The following is a 24,672-nucleotide window of genomic DNA, read 5'->3' as shown; positions in this document are numbered from 1 at the left end:
TTGTGTGGCCGCCGCTGGCCGCTCCAGCAGGTGTCATAACGGATTGAAGATGGAGCGGCGGCGGTGGCGACGGCGAGCTGCGATTAGATTTACCGAGGGTGATAAAATGGGAACGAAAGATGGCGGACACCAGCACCACCAGCCAACAACTAGAGACTAACGAACCCCTTTAGCGAATGGTCCAAGCAAGCAGCGCGCGCACGCATTGCCTTCGATGACAGATTGGCGTTCGGTTGGCACAACAACAACGCGTTTGACGTCATGCGCGTCATCAAGTTGGCCGCGACGCGTCGTGTGGGTACCGAGAGATGGCGATGGCGTTTCCTTCCCTCGGTTTCTCGGTTCCTCGGTTTTGCGGTTTCGCGGACCAAACGTTGGCGAACGTCACCACATTTTTGTCCAAATGTCAAACCCTTAGCTGTCGCTCAGTTGCGCGCATTCGCTTTTCTACGAGCTGTCGCTGTCTGTCTAGCGAGCCGGTAGAGAAATGGAAATGAAAAGAATGTTAATTGAATCAAAAATAGCATTTCAATTGATGCGCACACACGGGAGAGGGAGGGAGCCGGTCCCTACAGATACAGTGGTTGTGTGTGTGTAGGTCATAAATGTGGACCTGGATAGCACTTTGGGCCACGCTGCATAATACCGAGGGCACTGTGCACTCAGCTCTGTGTTGCAAGATCGATTGACAACGTCATTGGGTTCTCGCGGCATTCAGACAGCCACGGTGTCGGTGTGACAGTGCCTTGGGCAATGGAGGCTTGCAAATGGACGCCAATCAACCCCAAAAACCAACCCCATTTCAACAGGGCTTCGGAGGGAGTGATCATCATCATCCCCCGTTCCGGGCGTAGGATGACGTTTTAAGGACAATCGCGTGCTCTCGATCACCGTCCGATCTTGGTGCTCCAATATCCAATCTGGCCAAGGATTTCGCAGACACGCAGCAGCTCGTTCACTCGTTCGCGTTCGGCGCTCTCTCTCTCTCTCTCTCTTTCGGCGTGGGCTGTGCGAACTTGGAGGTGATCGGCAGGGTGATCGATACGATCACAGCACCGTGATGCTGCTGTCCAGTCCAGTCCAGTCCAGGTGCCGCCGCCGGCACCCCATGATATCTGGTGCAGCATTAATGTTTTTTGCGCGTTTTTTGGTTCGTTCGTTCATGGATCGATCGCGACCCCGACCATGCCAGCGGTCGCTGATAAATTGGAAAGAAGTTAGGTTCGCACTCTCCCCACCGTTGATCGATGACTGTACGCTTGTGTGTGTGTGTGCGTGTTGTGGTTGTTGCGCAGAATGATCAACACGATTCTTGCATTTACCTTGCCGCGCTTCGATCCGTCCATCCGTCCTCTTCTGACCTCAATTCGGTTGCTGCACTGGCACCACCACGGTGAACATCCCACCGCAGGCCGCGTTGAAATCCGTTTCCTTTCTCTCCTCTCCGTCGCTTGGTAGTAAGCCATGACCGTAGCTCCGTTCAGCGGGTTGCTGAGACTTGTAAAGGAATATGCAAAATCTAACCTCAATGTGTGCGCTGCCGCTTGTAGCGAGATCCGATCCGACCCGGTGGGATCTTCAGCTTCCTTTTCTTCTTGTACTGCTGCTGCTGCTGCTGCTGCTGCTCTTCCTTTACGATCCTTTTTGGGCCGCCGCCGCCGCATCACATCGCATAGATTAATGGTTACGCATCTTGTGACATTATCATACGAATCGTGACCAGTGTCAAAGTGGCGGTGCAACCGCACCCCAATTCCCTCCGCCTGCCCTCGGTGACACTCTTTTACGATTGATAATTCTGTCCCCGTACAAGGCGCGCTGCTGCTGATGCTGCTGCTGATGATGATTCAATTCGCTGGCGTTCACGGCCGCACGGCCCACGACGATGCCGCCATCATAAAGCGTCATAAAACGCGAAGACGAATTGAGTCCGTTTTCGGCAAAATGGCGGATAAAATTTCATATTTTACTACCAACCCCAACCCGCCCCCCGGGTTCAGGTCACTCTGCCCCCGTGGCCCCATGCTAGAAAGGTTGGTTAGCTTTTCGGTTTGCCAAATTAAGATGTTGTTTTTGGTGCGCGAGAGACGAGACGTGTCTCTATACGATTGGACGGGACGACGACCGGGCGCTTAGCATGCGAACCGCGAGTGTCATGTTTTAACCGCCCGGCCCCTCGGCCATTTTTACGATCATCTAATAAAGAAGAGAGTTGTGGCGTGTGTTGTGACCGGCTGTGGCTTTTGTCCTCCTTTTTTTTTCTTCTCTCCGGCACCAAACCACCGGCAACAACAACAATAACAGCAATGACGCGGGAATAGCCGGAAGAAAGAGTTTATGACACCCGGGCGGTAACCGGGCCGGTGTACAGGTGTCACGGATGTAGCTGAACATGAATGCTGAACCAGGACCGGCATCGGTCGATGGACGAATCGAATGGACGAGTGGAGCACACATCGTTCGGGGCTTAAATCAATTTCCAATTTGGTATTAAGTATTTAAATTTATTCACCGCTTTTTTCCTGCCTCTCGCTATTTAATTTATGACTTGCAACCGTATTGACCGTTCGCCAGGTGGTGGTTACATCCTGATCCCGGAGCGTCAGGAGCAACGGGCAGCGGAAAAGGAAGCGACCGGGAAGAGATGCGCGTCAATTTGAAGAACAAACAAGAATCACACAGATTGCGTGTTGTTGTTGCTTACCATCGGCAGGAATGCATTCCTATCTTCCACCGCCCGGACTGGCCGCACGTACCAAGCATCTTCCCGTCCGTCCCGTCCGGACGGGCGCGTAATGAATGTTGTTTACTTGAGCTTAAACAAGGCAAACCGCGGTTACCATCGCACCGTTGCCATGGGGCCATCGGCTCAAGGTTTTCGTTTTCATTTTGCTAGCTGCGCTCCGACCGCGGAATGGTTACTATAGCATCCGGCGGAGTCGAGGCGTTCTGCTCGTTTCGTTCGCTGCAAATTACGCAGAGATCGTTATCACTGGTGTTCGGAGGCAGGACAGGAAGGGGAGCGCGCATCGGACAGACTCTCTTTCTCTCCTCCTCCTCCTCTTCGTCCCGGTCAGAGCAGAAGCTTTGCGCGAACACACGCGAAACGCGCGAGTGTGTTGTTGGACGCGAGCGCAACCAATCGCTAATCGGGTTGTCTAAGTCTTAACGATCGTTGCTGTGGATGATTAACGGAGCAGGCGATGCCGAGCGGGCCGAGACTTGTGGCCCGGACCTTTGGACGTTGCTAGGGTGCGGGAAAATGGTGCAAACCACCTCACGCGCGTATACGCACACACACACGCGCACACGCACACGTTCTGCAATATCAATAATTGATCCAATTTACTGTAATTGGAAAACAAACCGAACCGACTAAATGTGCGTGTCCGCTGACGATCACTTTGGCACCTACCTGGGTTGCGGGTTGCGGAATCGCGAGTAGCTACCACCATCCATCCCGGCCAGTCCCTCCCTATCCCGTCGGTCGGCGATAACGGGCGGAAGAGACGAACGCGAAACGAAAGGATAATGGAAAAGTTCTTAATGGCAATAAAATTTATTACCGATCACTCGCGCGGCCCTGAGATACACGCATTTCTTATCCCTGGCGAGCAATCGAATACCCCGAAGTGAGAACGCAGATTTACGCGCCGATCGACGCCCGCAGAACAGAACAGAACAGAGACCCGCGCAGTGTGTCCCGTGCAAACTAACAACGTCGCTGGAGTCGCTGGTAAATCGAAATCACCGATAAACCGTGACATAACGTCTGTTTTTATAATTTTTCAATTTATTGCCATCCGCCAATCCGAATCGGCGGCCGCTGCACGGATCGGATTCAATATCACTCCGCTTCCGCCCTTCTCTTCGGACGGACGGACGGAGCCGGAGCCGGAGATCGAGATTGGTCGCGCAGGACCAGGAATCGTTGGAATCGGAAATCGGAGAAGATATGATGGAATTTATTGATTTTAATACCGAAAACTGGAATCCAATCTGCGGATCGCGATCGCTCCTGCTGCTGCTGCTGCTCCTGATCGCTAAACGGTGATACCGAGCCTACACCTACTGCACTCCCCCTTCTCGTGTCCTCTGGTACCGGATGGCAAGGTGTAAAGGGCCGCCATTCGGTTGAAGGTTGATTATTATGGCAAAATTGATTTTCATTACATTTACGGTGAAGCGCAACCCCCCCTTCTCGGGCTCCGGATCGGTGATGCGAGTTACACCCTCGCCCGCATCGTGACCGTCATCGTGGTATGACCGCGCCGCGTACACACTCGCCCCCACATCACGAGCCCCTCGATCGCTACCACCACCTCCGTAATGCACGATACCATCTCTTGCGGCGGCTGCTCTAGACCTGCATCCCAGTCTGGACTGGATCGCTGGAAACGAACGATCAGTGATCGCGTGGTTTGCGATTTTCCCCATTTTCCGGTCGGTCCGGGATCGGTCGGTGTTCCGCGGCGTACCGCTCATCTCGCGCACTCGTCTCACGTCGTCTAGCAGCTCTTCTTATCTCCGCAAAATGGTAATAAATTCTAGGATGATTTAGTTTCGCTTCCTTTCTCTCGCTCTCTCTTTCTCTCACTTCTCTTCTGCGATCGCGAAGATCGCATCTCGCGAACTCAATTTTACGCTGTTTCTGAAGAAGTTCTCCTGCTCCCGCTTCTTCGCTCGTCCGATCGAGGAGAAGTTGGATCGTTTAGTGATTTGAGACGAAAGATCAGGAAACGAAATTGAGGTCACAGTCCCGTTGCAAAAGAGGAGGAAGAGAGGTGTGTGTGTGTGTGTGTGGTGTTGCGCCAAACCATCAAACGCGGTTGCAAAAATAAAAAAACGAACCGGTGCATGGATGATGTGCACTGTTTTAATGCATCGCAACGCGAGCGATGATTGCTTCACGCAATCATCGCTAGAATCGGCCTCTTCGGTCGCCCACCCCCGGTAAATCATAATTCGCTCCAGATGAGATCGCCTCTTGGGTTCCGGCGCGCGAATGAAGGTATTATCGTCACGAGCGCTGCGCCACTCCGCATGGAAACGGAAGCTTCGATTTCGGTCGAGAAATATATTGTTTCCTCTGATTGGCTTTCGTGCTTCACGTGATTGGCTTGGTGGTGTGATCGGTCCATTGGCACACCGAATGCGGATCGCGAAGTGGGAACCGTTCTGAACCAAGAACGAGTTCTGGCGGTGATGGCCATGATGAGCGGCATGAATATCTTTCGCACCGGTGCCGTCAACCAGCTAGACAGCTTGGCGTGACGACCGACGCGACCGCGGCGCGGCTTGCGATCGATCGGACGGTCCCACCAAAAAAAACGGATGACATTTGGCAATGCTCGCGAGGATCAGGATCGCTCCACCGAGCGGCGTTGAGAGTTGAGGTTGAGACGTGAAGAAACGTGAAAACAAGCCCCTCAGCTGCTGTATCATATAACTCGTGCGATCGTTGATGCGAAGAGCAAATGTTTTGAAAAAGACAACTACCGCGATCGAGCCTCGATTTCGCAACAAACGAGCTCGAGGCTTAGCAGCAACAGCAACAGCATCAGCAGCAGCAATTGGCGGAGAGAAGACTTCTTCTAACGTCTGACGTTGTCGTTCGGATGTTCTGCATACACCAAACGACGCTGCTGGTGGTGGAGGAGGAACGCTCGTGGAGCGGATTGGATTAAGTTTCCCGTACGGCAGGTGTCATTAGAGCCGGAGCCGGCACCGTGTGACCGACGACGACGAGGAGAAGAGCTTCCTGCTTCTTCTCGTTCGCATGCAGAAAAGATATTCTTTTAAGCTCACAAACACACGCAGCACAGATTGCACACGACGAGCGGCACACGTTCTCCATCGGCCGCTGTCCGGTTTTGAGAAGCTTAAGGCCCCCCTCCCCCTTCACACACCGCGCTCCTCCTTCAACGCGTGCGTCTGTCAGTGTGAAAGTGTCGCAAGCCACGATGACTCACACCACGGCGGTGTCGATCAAGTGGACGACGACGATCGGTCTCCGCTCTGGCTCCAAATATAGGCTTGCACCGGTTGCCTCTTGATTTGATTCCCCGGCCAGTTCTCTCGCCAGTCCGCTGTCTGCCGGTGGGTTCGACTTTCATCATCGTCACGGCAGTCTACGTCAGCAACAGACGACGCAAAGAAGAACGCGTCCAGAAGCCGCACAGAGAGAGAGGCTGCTGCTGAGGTGGTGATCGAGTCAAGTGTGTTGTTGAGTGTGTGGTGTGTGCCGTTGGTGAAGCGTTGATTGATTTTCTTCTCCTGTCCCCGTTCTTCAGGCGGCTGCCAGCTGGGTACCACAAATGGCCATCGCCGTAGAACGAGACCTCTCTTCGCGTGAAACACACGCACAAAGACACACCGCTGTTGTCTACAATGTCATGCAAACGGAGCGAACGCGGAGCGGCGTAGAATGATTGTTTGTAAATCTACATTTTCCAACCGGCGAGTCCGAGTCCCCGAGTCCCCGAGTGTAGTGCTGTGTTGGTGGAGGTTTGGTTCTCGCTGGACCGCTGGATGGTTAACGTCACCGATTGCACCGTTCTCGGTCTTATTGCTGGGCACCGACCGCAGCTCTCTCTCTCTGTACCGTGTGAGTACGGCGGGTTTTACGTTTCCGTTGCCATTAGCAACGAACAGAGCGTGCTGCTGCTGCGTGCCGTTGTTGGTGCTGCTGCACTTTCCTTACCGGAGTGCGGGCTTACGCTTGTTGTGCATCCATCCCGCTGTTGCAGCAGCATCTCACTAACGGCGATGGTGTCCGACCTATTTAGGAACACAAGGGCCACCACACACCGGCACCGGCACCGGCACCTCCCAACGGTTGCTCTCCCTCTTCCCTGCTGCCAGCACACAACGGGTTTCGGTGGACACTATAAATTATCTTTTCCTTTTCAGCTCCATTCAATTCAAATAACACCGTGATGACGCACGGAGGACGAGGGGCCCTGGCACTGGGAGAAGAAGCCGGAGTTACCCACGTTCCGAATGCACTCATGGTTCGCGCGCTTGTCGTGCGTTCTGCCATGGCGGCGCAAGTCGCTTGGTGCAACCACCAGACCATCCACACTACCGCTTTTGTGATAGAATAATTATTGCGCCATGTTGGGAAGGGGAGAGGTGGTTTCTGTTTTGTCGCCAACTCCAACACCGCCACCGTCGCCTCTCGATGCGCGATGCCCGAGAACAGATTCGGTTTCTGTCGCAAACCACGGAACCCCGCGTTCGCTTTGCGAGAAAGTTTTCACTAATTCCCGCGTCCCCTGCCGCACCGCCGCCGCAACAGTCCGGAGTCCGGAAGTAAGCATAACGATCATCAGCATAAACTGGCCGGTCCCGGAGCCGGTGCTAGCCGATGTGTCAATATACGCGCAGACCGGCACTGAACGACCGGCAAAACCCATTGTTCCGTGCATGCTTCATGCGCAACATTAAATGTAACATGTTTGCCAACGCAACCGACACACACGCACACACACAACCACAGAGCCCAGATCGGCCACTGACCACAGTCAATAGTCATCTCTCGGTCGCGGCCCGGTTGGTCGACCAGGAGCAGCAGCAGCCACCACCACCCGGCAGGAGTGTCGCCTTCCGAGCGGTCATTTCCATTTTTCGTTTCATGCTCAATTCCTTATGTGTAGTCTGCGTGTGTCCGTGTGTCCGTGTGTCTGCGTATGTGTGCGCACACGCTCCATGTCTGCCCTTTTGGCCGGTTTTGTGCGGTTACAGCTTTTACTTTTGGATGAAGAGAGAGAGAAAGAGAGAGGAAGAGCGTTTGACAGTGCGGCAGTGGGCAGTGTTTGCATAAATAATGGAGAATTGTATGCGCACTTTGGGGGCCCGACCTCCCCTTTTTGGTCCCCGGTGCCGGCTGCCGTGAACTTGAACGCGCCGAGCGCGACACTGTGGTGATGGTGCACCACATAACGCGACGAAGTGGCCACGGTTTTATGGATATACCGTTCGCCCCACCTTCCCCTCCGACTAGTCTCTAGAGAACTCTCTGCTGGACAGCTGCTGCAGAGTCCCAGATTCGAAAAAAGTTGCGATGTTTCCTTGGATTCCATTTATAGTTCCGAAAATGCTTCCGAAACATTGAACGATATCGTCATGGTTACGGTTTCTGGGCAGCGCGGTGCTTACGGTGTTATGCTTTTTCATAAATCGACATCCCCTCGCGCCACTAATAACTGTCGACAGATGGGCGAACACCTTCGTCTTCGCCGCAACTCTTCGCGGCTGATCTGATCGCGCGGATCGGAGCTTTCATCAACGCTACCTGCTTTCGGCGCGCGAAACCAGAAACGCGAAAAACGGATAAACCATGTCATTACCGACAAAGAAGCGGAAAGGCAGACAGGAAGAGCAGTGAGCACCGTTCGTTCTTATGTAACCTGTTACCGTGCCATGCCATGCGCTGCTGGCGTGCTGGCCGGGTACAGAACGAAATGCACGATCGCGGAGCTAAGCGAAGAACTAAGAGATCCCTTGCGTCAGGCCAGACCAGGGGGATGCCAAGAATTTCCGCACACGCAGCGCAGGGATCGCAGGGCACAAAAATGAGCAAATAATTTGCGACTACTTTCCGGTGGGCACGGGGGAATATCCATCATCATTCGGATTCAGTTAGCCCCAACAGCTAGCCAGGCAGCCAGCCTTTGCTGCTGTTGCTGCTGATGATGATAGGGATCGGTGTGCCGCCATCGGTGTGCGGTGCTGTCGACGGGAAAATGGTGGGAAATTACACACCTTCCGCGGCCCATTTGGGACGCAGGATCGGGGAAGAACGAGGAACGAAGAACCAGGATGGTGATGGTGCCATTCCGATGGTTTTGCTCGATCTTGGCGTTCGCGATCGCGCGCAATGCTAATGGGTATTGTTATTGCGAAAGCCGAGCCGAGCAGGTAGTAGATTGATTTAAAATGGCGATCGCCGGTCCCCCCATGTGGGGTATCATAAATCCTTCTTCCTTGCTTCATGCCAAAATCTTTATGCGTTCATTAACTTCATGATGGCTGATGATGGCTAATGAACTGATTCATCTCTAAGCACCATGCAGAGCCCAGGAGGCCCGGCCCGCTCTCTCCTACCCTTTCCCGTGGTGCTGATGATGGGTTTTGTGTTGCAAACTATACATACGAGGAAGCGAGCGCGCGAGTCCCTCCGGGAGGACCTATCCTCGCGCGCGTGCCCTCTAAGGCTAGAAGAGGTTGGGCTCCACCTCACAGATCACGATCGCAGCAACCTACGCGCCACACGTCCCGGAGTTCGGGGGACAACGAACAACGAAAGTTGTTTGTGGTTGTTTGTGGTGGTTGTTGTCGCCGAGGTGCATGCCTATGCTGCCGTGTGTCCTATCTTTTGCTTCCCGCTCTTCCCCGTCCCCGGAAAGCCATAAATTTTCATCCCTTCTCTGCATTGCGGATCAACACACGGTTTGCTGTTCGCTGCTGCTGCTGCTGCTAATCAACCGAAGATGTTTGCGTTTTGCAGCCGACGGGGAGCGCGCGTGCCAGACCCACACGGCAGACCCACTCGATCGCTCGCTCGCTTGTCACCAGCACGGAATGGCGCTCGGAACGTTGCGGCCTTTCAGCGGCTAATCCCACAACGAGGGCCAACGAGACTGCCTACGAGGAAAGGGAGAGATAGAGACCTCGGTGCTCGGAGGCGGTGATGGTTTCCGGGAATAGCGGTGGTGGTCCTCCAGGTAGCACGACATGTGTGTGTGTGTGTGCATCGGTTGGGGTTCCCTGGATTCCCGGAGAAGCGAAGAGAAGAAATTAGAAAATAATATTATTAATGTTGTGTCAATTATTATTATATTTCCACTTCCTATCGGTCGAATGGCGTTCGTTGGGTTCGTTCCGTCGATCCGGGTTTGTCTGCACTCCCAGGGCGCAAGGCAAACGGGGGACGCTCCCTACCTTTTCCACACCCTCCCGGGGAGTAGAATGGAATGCGCGAATGGACAACCTCCTCTAAAACAAACCGCACCGACGGTGAGCGAGGGATTGAGGGACAAATCGTGAGCCCATCCTGTCTTTGGGCCCCCGAGCTGCGGCCGCATTGGCGCAAACTTTCACCAATGCATCTTTCGCTCCCCGGACTGGATGTGGAACGGACTCAGCATCGTGGGTTTGAACTGTTTGACAGCAGCAGCAACAGCAACAGCAGCAACAGCAGCAGCGAACGCCTCGAGCGGACAACGCGTGTGACGACCACGGGACTAGGAACACGGTTGTTTGCCTATTTGTGTGTGTGTGTGTGTACGGGTGCTGGTTGGCCCCAAAATCCAAGATGCCACAGGCATATCAGCAAACACCCCTGGCCCTGGCCCGGGACACCGGGACACCGGGAAAGGCGTGACAATGAAACGATTTATCAACGTCGGCTGCCTCCGGAATCACTGCGCGCTGTCGTCCCGGTGGTGGCCGGTGGCCGGGACGAGAGGGGACGAGACACACACATGTGTGTGTTCGCGCAATCTCCACGCACGTCGTTGTCGTCGTCGTCGTCGTCGAATCATCGTCGATGTTTTCGATCGCGAGTCTATTCGCGAACCTCCTCTCCTTCGCCCCTTCCCCTGGAGGCGGCACAACAGGTTTAGTTTCCCGTGCGACTAGCCAAAAACTGTGGCTCTATTACTGCGGGGCGCGGTGTAAAGAACCCGATTTGGGGGCCGATCGTCCTCGTCCTCACTGTTCTGATGATAAATGATCTCATTGAATGGACAGTAGAGAGGGGGATGGTGATGTTGGTCACCCCTTTTCGGGCGCAGGCCCGGGGGACAGGCTAGTGGTTGATTTGCACCCTTTCGCCTATTTGCCTAAATCATGTTCTCGAGGGAGCCACGACCATGCTGCGTCTTTTGAATATCAGCGAAGCAGCATAATGAGCCAACGATTACTGCTTTTGTGCAATTCGTACATATATATATAGCCCTTAGTTCTCGCGTATGAAGTATAGCCAAACGACGCCTGCCTGGATTGTTGCTACATTTGACAAGAGATTTCACCCCAGCAACCACCGAGCCCCCCCCCCCCCCCCCCAGCACATTCTACCCAAAAGTCGTGGCCTCCTTGGTTTTTCGTGGCGCAAGTAGAACGACGTATTGTTGACGCGTTGCCAGAGAGTTGTGAGATGGAAGGTTCCCCGATGGCTTTCGATGCCGCAGCTCCGTCGGCTGTTTGAGTAACCGTTTAGCGAGAGATCAAGAAACGCGGCGCGGCATCAGCGGTGCATGGCCCCATGGAGAGGAAGGGGTGCGGGGTTCACATGCAGACACCAAAAGTGTCACATTTCGGTGCCGGCCGGGTGTCGTGACAGTCATATCAAGTGCTCGAACGCCACGCACACTCCGTGCGGATCGCTCGCAAAGGCAAAGAAGGCTCTGCTAATTGATCCATTTGGAAGATTAATGGACGACAATGGCCACGGGACCGGGCCACTAGGCGGTGGGGCAACATCGGGATAATCAATCCGGGATCGGTCAGTCGCAGTTTCGGGCCCATAAATCAATGATGGCTGCGATGATTGCACACACACACACACACACGCGCGCGATTTGCAAGCGATCAATCCCGAAGCCCCCGAAATTCGATCTCCAGTCGATCCAGTCGATCCTGTCGAACACACACACACACAGGCGCGCGCGCGCTCGCGAAACATGAAACCACCATCACCAAACAGGTTGTCGGGTTCTTGTGCTGGATTTTGCGGCGGAAGGCAACGGCATTCCGTGGCCAACATGCCAGGCCAGTCTCAGTGCTTCATGCTTATTACCGGAATCGGAAATTCCGGGAACCAAGTCAAGACAAGGCTCGGATGCGAACCACAATTACGCACGCAACAGTCATGCAAACACGGAGCGATCGAACCACGAGAGATCTTTCTCGTTCTTCGAGACATCTTTAGCTTCTCGACTTCTCGAGCGCAGATCACACGACGCTGATCTCTACTGGTGTTGTTCTGTTCTGGGGGTTCTGGGCCGCTTCTTCCTTTTTTTTTCTCTCTCTCTCTCTCTCTTTCTCTGGAGAACGAAATCGTTCTCCACATTCACATTCACCTCTGCTCCAGCCACAGCTCCACTGTGGAATCCGAAAATCGAAGCAAAAGGGAAGTTCCGATGGATTCGTTCTCGAGCTGCTGCTGGTGCGGTTGCGAACGCCCCCGGGTGGTGCCGCCGTTCAATTCGAGGAACTGAAGCTTCAGCTGACTGGTTCGCTGGCAGGATGGAACTGTTGTCGTGTTTCGAGGCTGGCTAGTGGGCGAGAATGAGATTGAACTCCGGTCGGTTGGTTGGTTGGTGGCCACAGCGTCGCTTGCGCCTCGCAACGGCAACCAGCACCTCGATGGCGATAGATTAATCAAACCGCGCGCACCATGTGTGAATACGAAATGAGCTCGACCGAGAGAGAGAGGGGAAAGGGTTCTAGTTTTTGCTCCTTCAAAATGACGCACTCCACGATGCGAGATGACCCGAAGAGAAGAGAGAAAGAGAGAAAAAGAGACAGACAGAGAATGGTGATAATCTGCTCTACGCTGGCTGGCCACCGACGCTGGTGACCGGGGTGCAGACCGGAGGCGCTTGTGTGCTTATGTTGGTATGGGCACGAGTAATATAAATCTCGCCAAACCTTGCTCCTCGCACGCCGCCCTATACGATGACGAGGACGAGAACGGTTAGCCCCCCGTGAAAGTGTAATTTGCAGTTCCCCGTGCCGTGCGAGTCCCTTGGAGAACGCGTCGGGATGTACCAGGCAAAAGGGGGCCGCGAAAGCAGATCGCACGATCGCGTCCACTCGATCGTGTAGGCGTTCATTACGGGCGGCCCTTTTTTTTGTGCGCTAGGAACGGACATCGCCGGCCCGGACCCGGACACACGACGGACTCGGACCAGGTTGCTTACCTACCTACCTGTTGCTGTTGCTGTTGGTCGCTGGGATGAACCGGATCATCCCTACGGGATCAGGTCGTAGAACCTGCTGCCGATGCTTTCTAGCATCCAAATCCACACACACACTCTTCGCATTGACCCTTTTTGAGGCTACTAGAGAAAGAGGAAGGAGGAAGAGAGAATCTATTTACCCGTTCCCGTTACTGCTGAACGTTGCCTTGGAAACCACCACCGTATATGTGACAAAGTGCAGCACCGTTGCGAGGTGCATCCTTCTCCTGCTGGACTCATGACGATCGCAGGTCGCTAATGTCCTGGGCGGACCACCCCTCCCCACGTCCCCGCGCTTGGGATCCGGTCTGGTGGCCACCCCGTGATCCGTGATCTATGGTAATGGTGATTTTTATAACCGGAAAGAATCCACTTCCAAGCGTTCGAAGACGAAAGACCGACCGATCCGATCCGACCGTGCCAGTCGCGGTATGTCCTGTAGTGCGTTCGCGACGAGGGCGTACCTTCCCTTCAACAACTACCACCGGTAGGAGCTAGGCAAGCCACCAACTAGCAGCAGCAGCAGCAGCAGCAACAGCAATAGCAGCTAGCATACAGCGCATGATTTATGAGTGTAATTTATGTAGCAAAATTACCAGCTGAAATCAATTTTACAATCATTTTGCGCGGCACCACCCCCCGCACCCCAGGAAGGAGGTGATCGCCACGGCCACGGATTGTGGGGACCTCAATCTGTGTTCGGTGCGGTTTTGCGGAGTTTCGCAAAAGCGGAACCGCCGCGCCATCATCGTGCATTCGGTTCCACCGAAATCGTTTTTCAATCGGTGCTCCGTGACCTTTCCCATTTCCCACCGCTGATTAGCTGAGCGTGCGTGTGTGTGTGTGCTAGTGTGTGCGAGTGTGTGTGTGTGTCAAATTGCGCAAACCAAGATGATAAATGAGGCAGCACAATTAGCGAATGGTTTACGGGGTTTGGGGCTGCTGCTGCTGCTGCTGCTGCTAGCCTTTTGGGCGGTAATTATGGTCTCGACACCGCCACCGGTTGCTCCACTTCATCGCTTCCGTTCTGCAGCGTGTCTCTCTCTCTCTCCATCTCTCCATCGTTTGCTGCGTTTGGCGGTCTGAAGGTAATCCAGCGCGATGGTTACGCGATCACGTGGAACGGAATGGAACCGGAGGCGCACGGAAGGTGGCGGAAGGAGAAGAAGAGAAGAGTGTCGTCCGGAGTGTCCCCCACCACGCCACGACACTTCTAAGACTTCTGCCCCACCAACCAACCACCAACACAGACCGTGAAAGCGCATTTTGATGGAAAGTGGCTCAATTGGTTGTGACACTAAGCAACCAAAGGCAAACAAGGCATTGCAGCAAGTGGTATGTTGATGACGATGACCGCGACGACGACTACTACGACGACGAGGACGCCGAGGACGAGACAGTCCGGTAAGGTGAGCCATTGATCGGCAGCCCTAAACCACAGACGGATCTAGTTTCCGCCTTTTTGCCAAGGCGCGGCGTGCGCACTCGGCACTCGACTACAGTCGTTGTCGTCATCGTCGTCATCGTCATCATCAGCAGCGAGTGTCGAAGACACGTAAAAATTGGATTAACATGTTCCGGCCCGGGATTCGGTGTTTCGGGCGGAACAACCAAAAGGGTTTCATGTTTCATGTTGCGTTGCGTTAGCCACTCACCATCTCTTCCTCTTCTAGCTCTCTCTCTCTCTCTGATATAATTCTGACGGAAGTGACCGCCATATTGGAGTGGAAGAAGGGATGCAGCATCGGATTGAGCGGTCGATTGGAGTCGCTGGAGCGTCGTGCGTGTGCTAATGCACCTGGAGCGAACGTGACTCGTTGATCGCTGATCTTGCTGTGTGTATTCATACAAATCCCAAGCGCAGGTGTGTGTATGTAGATTGCATTTCCGGACTGGCACCACCAACCACCAGCTAATGATTGCTACTTCGATTCAGTGGCGCGCGCGCAGACACCGCTCCGGGTCCAGGGCGCAAACGCTTTTACAAGGTTTGGATCCGGGTGCTGCACCTTGCTGCTACCGTAGCAGCTGTCATTGCCATTGCTGCCGGACGTGTGTGTGGGTTGGTCTGGCCTGGCCTGGACTGGCTTTTGCTTTGCTTGCCAACATTCTGATCACCTCGAGCGATCGCACTCCGGCCAACCTGTTGACCGGATTTACACTCCCAGTGCTTAAACAGCAACCGAGTTGCTCCTGCTGCTGCTGGTTGTGGTGGTGGTCGAGTTCCTTCCTGATCGTTGTCGGATTCATCTCACTCGACGTCGTCGTCGTGGTCGTCGTTGTCGCGGTTGTCGCGGTTGTCGTCACTAACCCCCCACCCCGTTTGCGCAGCCAACATCAGTCGTGCAGCATCAGCACCAGCCCTGCCCTGAGCTGGTGTTGGCTTGTCGTGTGCACGATCCCGACCGGACAGGCAGGCGGCCCGGGCTTCTTGAGAACGCGGCGCAGCGTTCATTTGGCGCGCGTTTTGTGGGACCGTCGTCGATTGCACCGATTGCACCGGGTTGCAACAGCGTGGGCAAGCGCAGTGGGCGTTATTTAAGATATCGTTATGCTAAGCTACAAGCCCTCTTTGCTTATCAACCTTACTCTAATCTGCTACGCCAACGCGCAGAACGGGGCCACTGCTTTGACAACGCGGTGAACGAGTTTGCGCTGCTCGATGGACCCGTTGGAACTGAACTGCAGCAATAACCGCAATCCCGTATGGCCGAATGGCCGAATGGTCGAGCATCAAAACAGCGTCAACGACATCAGTGGTGCGGCTGCTGGGACTGCGGTAGCCGCAGCGTCTTCTAATTTGCCAAACCTTCCGCGGCCATTTTAATGCGAACAGCCTCATTATAACTATGTTGGCGTAAATGAAACATCAACCCGAGCTCCCCCTGCGCTCCATCGTCGACATTGTCGTCGCCGTTGTCGTGATCATTAATGCTGGATGATTCACTTTGGATGAAGCGTACTACTGCTGCACGACGCCGACCATTTATGGCCAGCGTATTCCTGGGTCTGGCGGTGGTGACCAGTTGCCATTGCTCTCTGTATGCTGCTGCTGTTGTAGAGCCGGGCATGCTTCAGTCGTGTCGTTTGCATAGCTGCTCTAGAATCCGAGCTATCCCGTCTCGACAAGCAGCCCAACTGCCACTCCCTTTGCCAGTTCCCTCTAATGGTGGTGGTGGTCATTCATTCCAGTTTGTTCCGTTCGCGGTTCACGTTCGAGGTTCCCGCGTTTGCAAAAGGCCCACGGTAGCGGCGCATGGCTAGCTGGGATTGCTCGTGACCCGTGGCTGAATTCCAACTCTCCTTCGGCCTCTTGATGTACTCCAGCAACAGCAGCAGCAGTAGGCTGGTTGGTTGGTTGGCAACGATTGCTCTAAATAGCCAATTTACTGTGCGAAATGTAGCTTTAAGAATGTCTGCGCGCAATCATTCTTGGTCCCTTGTTGTCCGGTAATGCCAGGGCAGGGGCAGCATGTATCTCCGGGAATACACGGAGAACAGCAAAGAGCACCTGAACACACGCGTGTGTGTGTGTGTGTGTGTGTGTGCGTGGCGGTACCGGTTCTAGTTTCTTTCCTCCGCATGCGGAATGCTGATTGATGGCGTCGCAAGGGCGTCGCGAGGCCAGCCACCATCGATCCCGATAACGGCGGTGGTGGCGGTGGCGGCAGCGGCGAATGTTGGAATGGCAGAACATGAAGCAGGACCGTATCAAGAGGAGGAGGAGAAGGTCTGGCGCTGGCGCTGGCCAATCCGCAGATAGCACTGAAGCGTACTGTTGTGCATAACATATAACTTAATTATTGGGGCCCTCTCCTGCTGTCCGCTACCCCAAAGCATACCCAGGCCCTGGTCCTTAGTCCCTAGCCTAGGTTTGATGCGATGCGATGCGCGATTGGCGCTGTTTTGGTCTGGCCGGGTGACCGGGGAGATCTATAAAAATTGAACCATTTTATGGTACATTCGCCATGCCCGGTCCTAGACCGATGTTACGATCGATCTTGAGGGCAGACGGGAAGGCAGCCTGGCCGGGCCAGGCCAGGCAATGCACTGCATGGCAGGTCCATGAGAAATGGAACTCATTTTTATGCACTTTTCGCATGGCTTGGCCGGGACCGGGCTCATATATGCTCGATTCTCCTTCCAGTGCTTTTCCCCTCGTCCCCCGTTCCCGTTGTGGTCTATGCTGGCGGCCACGTGATCGTTATATTATGCGGCAAATTATCTCCTCTTTTCGCTCTCTCTCTATCTCTCTCATTCTGGCTGTATCTCCCGGTGCGATGGCGTTGACTCGCACTTTTCATCATTCCCATTCCCGTGGCCCCCCGCTCCGGCCGTCGTCGTCGTCGTCGTCGTCGTTGCTGTCGTCGGCTTGCACCGTCCGTCCGGGTTGACCGGTTGATTTATTATCCGTCTCCGTTTTATCCGTCTCCGTCTTATCGTGGCGTTTTCTCTTTCTTTTGCAGATCCAGATCTCTGATAGCAGCCGCCGTGTATGGTCGCCACTGCATGCTGGCGAAGCAACATTAATGGCAACAACAACTAGCATCAGGAGCAGCATCAGAAGCAGCAGCAGCAGCAACGGAAAGTGTGCTATCGTGTGCGCATATCGCAGATGAGACCAACTTGTGTAGTGCTTGCAGTGTGTGCATGTGTGCGTGTGCAGTGTTCGTGTGCATTTTTTTGTAAAACGCGCGCTCGCGTGTGTGCGTGTGTGTGTGTGTGCACGGTGCACGAAATATTATCCTCGCACAATTGGATAATGCACTGATCCCGATCAGCAGCAGCATTATATAGAGAGATCCTGGGTTGCGTCCGAGATCATTTCACGCCAACGCTAACGAGCTCGAGGGATCAAGGGGCCAGTTCTCGGTGGAGGAATTCTTGCCCCGGTCAAGATTAATGATAATTACCCACGACTGCGGCGGCATTGGCGGCGGCGGCGTCTCGGCTATCGTTTGATAAAGTGCTAACGATACAGTATAATTTCCGATATTTTCTTCTCTTTCTTCATCTGCCTTTTTGTTTTTTGCTCCCCACCCCAGACACGAGACGCTTTCGGCCACGAGTAAGTGATAATAGTTTGACTAATCAGTGTGTAGACTACACGCTTGTGACGGTTTGTGTAGAGCCCTTTGTGGTTACCGCGGAATTGGATGGAAATTGGCTTGCGACCGAGAACCGCATCATCCGGAGTGAGCTCATTACTCGAAGAAGACACAATCCCTTTCCCTCCATCATTTAAATGAAACCGGACCACCGGTCGGTCAACACACCGACATCATCATTAGCGCCGGTGGTGAGCATTGGCGAGCAACCGAACACTCAATAGACGTTGCCGTTGTCGTGAGAACGCATCGCAGCAACCATTGCATTTCAGTTTGTGTCCGCGCAGTGTCAAACTACCAAGTCACCAACAGCCGTCGTCTGTGGTGTAGCCGTTAATCAGTAACAGTCGATCTGTGGCTGCGGCAGCGTCTTTTAAATCATTATCAACACCAGTCCCCACGAGCCACGACGGTTACCATCGACACCGCCAACGCGTTCACCCGCCCGTCAATCGTCGCTTCAATCATCACCACTATCGCCGTCGCCGTCGTCGTCATCATCAGCAGCGTTGTGTTGTTGTGGCTGCTGTACTCATATTTACGGGCAATAGCAGCAACTGCGGCCGCCTCTTTGTTGGCGCATAGCTACATTGTTGTTGGTGGCGGAGGTGTGCGCACCCGCAACTCGGACCAGGTGATTGCGATCTTTGGCGAGCGGTTCCGCCCGTCCTGCCACTTTGCTACCGGCGAAACTCTCTCAATCATCGCAGCTCAGCAGCAGCAACAGCAGTCGGCCTACTATGGTAAGTGTTTCAAAGTTTCCATTTTTCCTTAAACTCGGGCGCGAGATCCGCAAGATCCTTTTCAGCTGGTTGCGATACACCGAAGGGTGGGGATAAGGAAGGGAGGGGAGGGACCACACCTACACCTACTCCTTCCTCCGTACCACCACCGGTCTTTACGCGATTATCTCTGGGACTCTTCGAAGGAGGCGAATTCGCTTCGTAAATCACTCAATTCCCTCCACTGGCGCTGGGATTTGATTGAGCGAAGCGAACGAACGGAACGTACGGTAACGGTGAACCCGTTAATCCTGTCGAGTCGATCGAGCTCTGCGATCGACCGAATTTATTGTTGAACGTTCGTCAACCGTTTGATCGCCAGCAAAGGTAGCGATAACATTTTTGATTTGCTCGAGCAGTCCAATGCGCCCGTTTCTCAGGATGTCTGGTTGTCTTCCGAGGGAGAACACGTGCTTCGTCAGTGTCGCTACATGATCATAGCAGAGCATCGCACCCTTTGCTTTCTACCCTCTCCGCCTTCAATTAATATGCTACAACAATGTAGCTGCGATTCATCTTAAAGAACACCAATTCTATCTTGTCGTAAGCGACTCCTGACCTCGCCCTCGCCCTCGCGCTCCGGTTTACCGAGTCCAGGGACATAAAACAAAATACTCATGCTGCTTCTGGCCACTCGCGGGAGCGGGGCAGCGGGGTGGATATAATCGTCGTCCAATAAATTTCCTTTAAATCCCGCTGAAACGGAAAGGCAAAGCAAGGAAAGGTAGAACAACAGCAAACGAACGAAACGAAACGAAACGAATTCGTTCGTTATCAGATCGCCTATAAATCTTTGGCGCTTTGGGGTGCGCTCTCTCGGTGCTCGACGCCCTCAATAAGCCCAGCCAGCTAGCCAGCCTGCCAGCCAGCCAAGGCAACCTGTGGCCGGCCAGAAAGGAATGGAAAGGAACCACCGGAACGCAAACGCATCCAGAAACTCGCACAGCGACTGCTGCTGCTGCTAGAGGGTCAGTGGTGCGGTGGTGCAACGTTGAGTATCTCTCGCTCGCTCCTCAGAGCGCGCTCAGCTCGAGAACACGACTCTTGCTGACATTTAGTGGCCGCCACTAGCAATTCCAGCTCGTCGTCCACTCTTCTGAAACGGCGACCTATAAATTAGTACGGTTCCCTGGGTCGGCGCGCGAGGATCACCAAATCCCCGGATCCCCGGATCTTTTCTAGCTCCAAAAAGCAGTCTTACGGTGTTTTTTTTTTCGGGAGGGGACACACCATCGCCCCAGCACCAAACGGCACAGCGTGCGATCAATTGGCGCTCATGTGTCCCGGGGTTGAGAGGGTCTCTCTCCTCTCTCTCTCCCCTCTCTCTCTCTGTCGCTAATCAAATGATCTTCCCGTCGCGAGGTGTAATTTTTAATTCCTTTGCTTTTGTGAGACCAACCCCTTCTTCTACTTCTTCTTCTCCTTCTCGCTGCTGCTGCTGCTCTGGCAGGGCTATTTGTTTTCTTATCGAGCGTTAGGATTTATCTGTTCCCAGAATTCTCACCCCTCCTTCGCGGGTTGGGTTGGGTCGAGGAAAGAAAGCGTTTCGTAAAACGCTCGGTCATGGCGCTCTGGAGCACCTAGAAGGGGTGGCCCTCTAGGTGGCCAGGGCACCCCAGATGAAAGGTCAATTCCGTTGAGGAATGTTCACATTCTTTCGCTCGCCTCGTTCGTTCCCGGGATGCCCGCTAGCTTCTCAATCAAATGGATGTTCTTCTATGTCAATCGATCCGTTTACATCATACTCCCTTTCTTTCGCTCTCACTTTGGCCTTCCTCTCATCCTGCCTGGCAGGTGAACCGACCGAGAATGCCGTCCACGGGTTCATGGACCCCACCTCCATTCCATTCAATTGCTTTTCAATGTTTTGACAATGAGTGATTTAATTAAGCACTCAAGTGCAGATGTGTGACCGTCGTCCGCCGAGTCCGCGTTCGTCGCTTGCACATCGCTGCGTCATTGAAGTCGTTCGAAGCGCAAGAACCGGACCGTCGTCTGTGTGTCCTCCGGGGGCGGAACGTTTGATGTTTTCTCGCGACGCGACGCGAAGGCTGCATGGACCTCGCTCTCTCTCTATGGGGCGGATATGATGACGCGGTTCAAGTGTATGAGGGGTTATTGAATAGCCGACGATCGCATGTGGCCCTGGTTCTTCTGTTGTAAAAAAAGAAGGACTTCAATCCCTTGAAGCTAAGAACTTGATCTCATCGCGCGCGCGCGCGCGTTGTGCGTTCGTACTATGCGCATTTCATCTTAATGGGACTTGTAGAGGGTGCGTAATGATAATGCAAATTTATAGCGATCGAACATGCAATGCGTGCATCGGGCGGTCCTCGGGAGAGGCACACCACACACCCACTCGAATCCAATGGCCGCCTGTTTGTGTGTGTGTGTGCTGATTAAAGACATGCATCTGCATTGCTGGTCGTCTGTGGTGAGTGGTCGAGGATTATCACCCAAACCGGCCAAACCAACCGACAGATAGCCTACACCGCGTCAACACCGCGCGTCTTCCCAGACACAATCCACAACAGAGAGAGGTAGCGAAGGTACGAAGTAGTAAAAGTTCATAAATTATAAATTAAGCCCTGGGGGCTGGGAGCTGTTGAGTTGCGTTGCGAGGGGCCAACAGTTTATTGAACAAAATATGGATCGCATGCTTGGCACACCTTTAACACCGGCCGTCCGTCTCTTTTAGATCGGATGCACCGAAGTTCAATCAGCTCGCCGATCGCGAACCGCGAAGAGAGGAGTGTTAACGTTAACTGTACATTTGGCGCGACTCGCGATCTCGCACCGGTTGCACCGCTTGCACCGTCTAATTGATATCTACGCGGGATGCGCGCGCGATTCCTGGTGGACCCTTCCATTCCTTGGGACCGCTCCTTGCGCCAACGATACCGAAGCCATGCTCCGGGAGCATCGACAACGAGGCTAATCACACGACGACATTCCATTCCATGCTGCGGCTGGTTCGCGTGGTTCTCGTGGTTCTCGTGGTGCATCCCCTTTACACACCCACCACACACCACTTAACCACCCATCTAATCACGGTATCAATCACCACACAGGCTTTGTTTCGCGATCGCGAGCCCGGGCACAGCGACGCAACGAGCCGGTTTTCAACCGAAGCAACAGCCATTCCACTCCGTTCTCTTTGCATTATGCGCATTTATTCAAATGCGAGCATCATCTGTTTTTTTTTGTGTTGCGGTTGGCTCACCGGCTACCAATCGAGCATAACGGATAACGGATTCCGTACCAGCTACTACACTCCGTGTGGTGCGCTGCATCCGATGTGGTGCTTGCGGTGAGTGCGAAGCGATCGACGATTGGTGGTGGTGCAACATGCAAAAGGTACATTTGCACGTCGAGCACACACACCATTTATTGGAGATGCGAAAGGTGTTGAAAGGGGCCGGTACGAGCTTGGCGCTGGAACACCAGACACCATCGGACACGGGCGGTTGTTAGCAGGTGTTGCTAAGTGGACGCTGGAATGTTTCCTTTTAATCCGATGAAGCCGTATGAACAAACACACACACACACAAGATTTGCCACTCTTGACGGCACATCTTTGCGTCCTTTACTGATCTGATGTTCGTACTACAAACGGTGCCGACGATGGCACCTTCCTCACCTCCCGCCCCTTTTCGGGGTCAAGCAGAACTTCAAAAAAATCTCCCAAAAAGATCCCTCACTCCCATTGTCTTGTGCGCGCGAGTGTGTGATGTGTTGGTGCTGTGCAAATAGCGCGTTGCTTACTTTCGCACGTTACTCTCCGTGACGCGCTTGTGTGTGGGGAAATCACCCCGCACCCCAGAGTGACCCCGGAGCGATTGATCGTCAATTACCGTCGATTCATTTCGTCATACATCGCGCCGACCAAAACCGACATCTCGATCTTCGCGCCGGGTTCGCGATCAACACATCCATTACCCTACAGTGCCCCGTACTGACCAACTCGCTGAGAGCCCAAGAGACTCCCCCCGGTACCACCACTCGACCCAGCGCAAGACCAACCCCAAGAAGATGCGGTAACGTAACGTACTAATGCCGGGTGCAACTAGCGCAACATTAAAACCTCTCCGACACACATAACGATACGTTCGACACTTAGCCATGTGACTGGAGGAATGGCCCCGGGTGGGAAGGGGGGAGCTCAATTTTCTCTACTATTAAAATTTTTGGCCATTTAACGATTTCAACAGGCCCCCAACAGGCAGGGCCGCCGTCGATCGATCCGTCCGTTCGTCCGAAAGTGGTCGCGGGAGGGAGACGCTCGATTCCGGGCTCTTTGCTTCGTCGTCGTCGTCGTCGTTTTGCACCAACAGCAGCATCAGCAGCAGCAGCAGCAGGTAACTGGTGGTTGAGTGAAGCATAAACGTGTTTTTTGGCGGAGGCCTTTTTGTTTTTTTTCGGGTGGCCACTTCGCGAGGGCCTTTCCTTTCCTTTCGGCGGAGGGGGGCCACATACATACGAGTCCATTGGTGCGGTGCTACTGCTGCTGCTACGGTGAGTCAATTCGGGAGATTATTTTCTTATCTTTTTAGGCCACATTTCGCATTATGCTCTCTCTCTACCTCACTGTCGCTCTCTCTTTCTGCTGACGGTCTGGAGCGTGTGAAGCACCGATTTATGCCAAGACTGCCTCTGAGTGTGTCTGTCTGTCTGTGTGTGTGTGTGTTGTTTAATTTTTCCGGTTTCCTGCAGCATTAATACGTCCCAAAAACGGGCTTATTACCGGACCTGGGCCGCGGGTGGGGGGAGCCTTAATGCCCTCTGGAAGGAACAGGGAAGGGGAGGCCCTTCACGCCGTTCACTTTGACTCGACGTCGACGACGGCGTCTGTCGTCGTGGACCAATCATTCTAAATTCTGGTTTCTTCCTTGTCGTTGTTGTTGTGTATCGCACAGCAGGGGACAACACACCCCGGTGCGGCGATGGTCTGGAAATGTAATTTCCTCTGTGGACTGCCAGACTCCCGACTCGTTGCGGAGTTTATGTCATCCCGCCATCTAACGGGGGTTCCGGCTCTCAAAACGATGATCGCAGCCAGGTCCAGGGCAAGATGGAATGGAATGGTTTCCGAGAGAAAGAAGCGAGATTGACGTGCCGACGGCCGGGCCGGGGGATCCAATGACCCAACAGATGAGACAAACATTCACATTCGGAACAGAGACCATTCGGACGGACGGACGGACGGACTCGAGAAGATGTTTCAATTAAGTTTTATCACACAACAGTTTGTATTCCGCCGTCCGAGTTCCGAGAGCGCGTCTGAACCGATTCCCATGATCACTGGACTTGGCTCTGGTTGGCTGACGGGCTGGAGGGCTGACTGACTTTCACCGTCCGTGCCCGAATGACCCAATTCTGCTTCGACGATCTCCCGTTGAGGGGAGGGGCATTGCTCACTAGCCCATTTGCGTGCCACGCCCAGCAGGGAGTCGGGAGGGAAAAATCGAAGATCGCGAGACTCTGCCACCGGCTGAACTCGGTGAAAAGCGGTGCACAGCAGGTGTAATGGCCGCGCGGATTTCCTTTTTCCCTTCGTTTTCGGTCCGGGGACTGATGATCCATTTGCAGAGTCCAACAGTTTCCATTCACCATTTACCACCACCACAGCCATGGTTCCGTCCTCCGTTTTGGCCACAGCGTTGGGCGTTGGGCAAGATCCGGCAAGAGTGACCGATTCCGACGATGATCATCATGACGATCACGTCACGGCTGCTGCCCCTTTAGTGTCATAAACTTTGCATCCAAAAAGAAACCACTGCCATCGTCATCTCGTCGCCTTCGTCTCGGGACACG

The 24,672-nt window shown here is 54.0% G+C and overlaps 1 protein-coding gene across 2 annotated transcripts in view; it reads left to right on the top strand.

Annotated features, from left to right (window-relative positions):
• LOC125949230 (cadherin-99C) overlaps nt 1-24,672 on the top strand; it is a 151,152-nt gene that overhangs the window by 15,571 nt on the left and 110,909 nt on the right. The window contains exon 2 of one of the 2 annotated variants that reach the window (XM_049676052.1): nt 18,014-18,819. In XM_049676052.1, coding sequence (XP_049532009.1) covers nt 18,817-18,819 — 3 coding nt within the window. In that variant the 5' untranslated portion in view covers nt 18,014-18,816. Of the gene's footprint in view, nt 1-17,434; nt 18,820-24,672 lie in introns of both variants that reach the window. The other variant, XM_049676051.1, reaches the window with a different exon arrangement.

The sequence above is a fragment of the Anopheles darlingi genome, chromosome 2 (assembly GCF_943734745.1).
Source record: "Anopheles darlingi chromosome 2, idAnoDarlMG_H_01, whole genome shotgun sequence".
NCBI lineage: Eukaryota > Metazoa > Arthropoda > Insecta > Diptera > Culicidae > Anopheles > Anopheles darlingi.
This window is presented reverse-complemented; position numbering and strand designations above follow the sequence as displayed.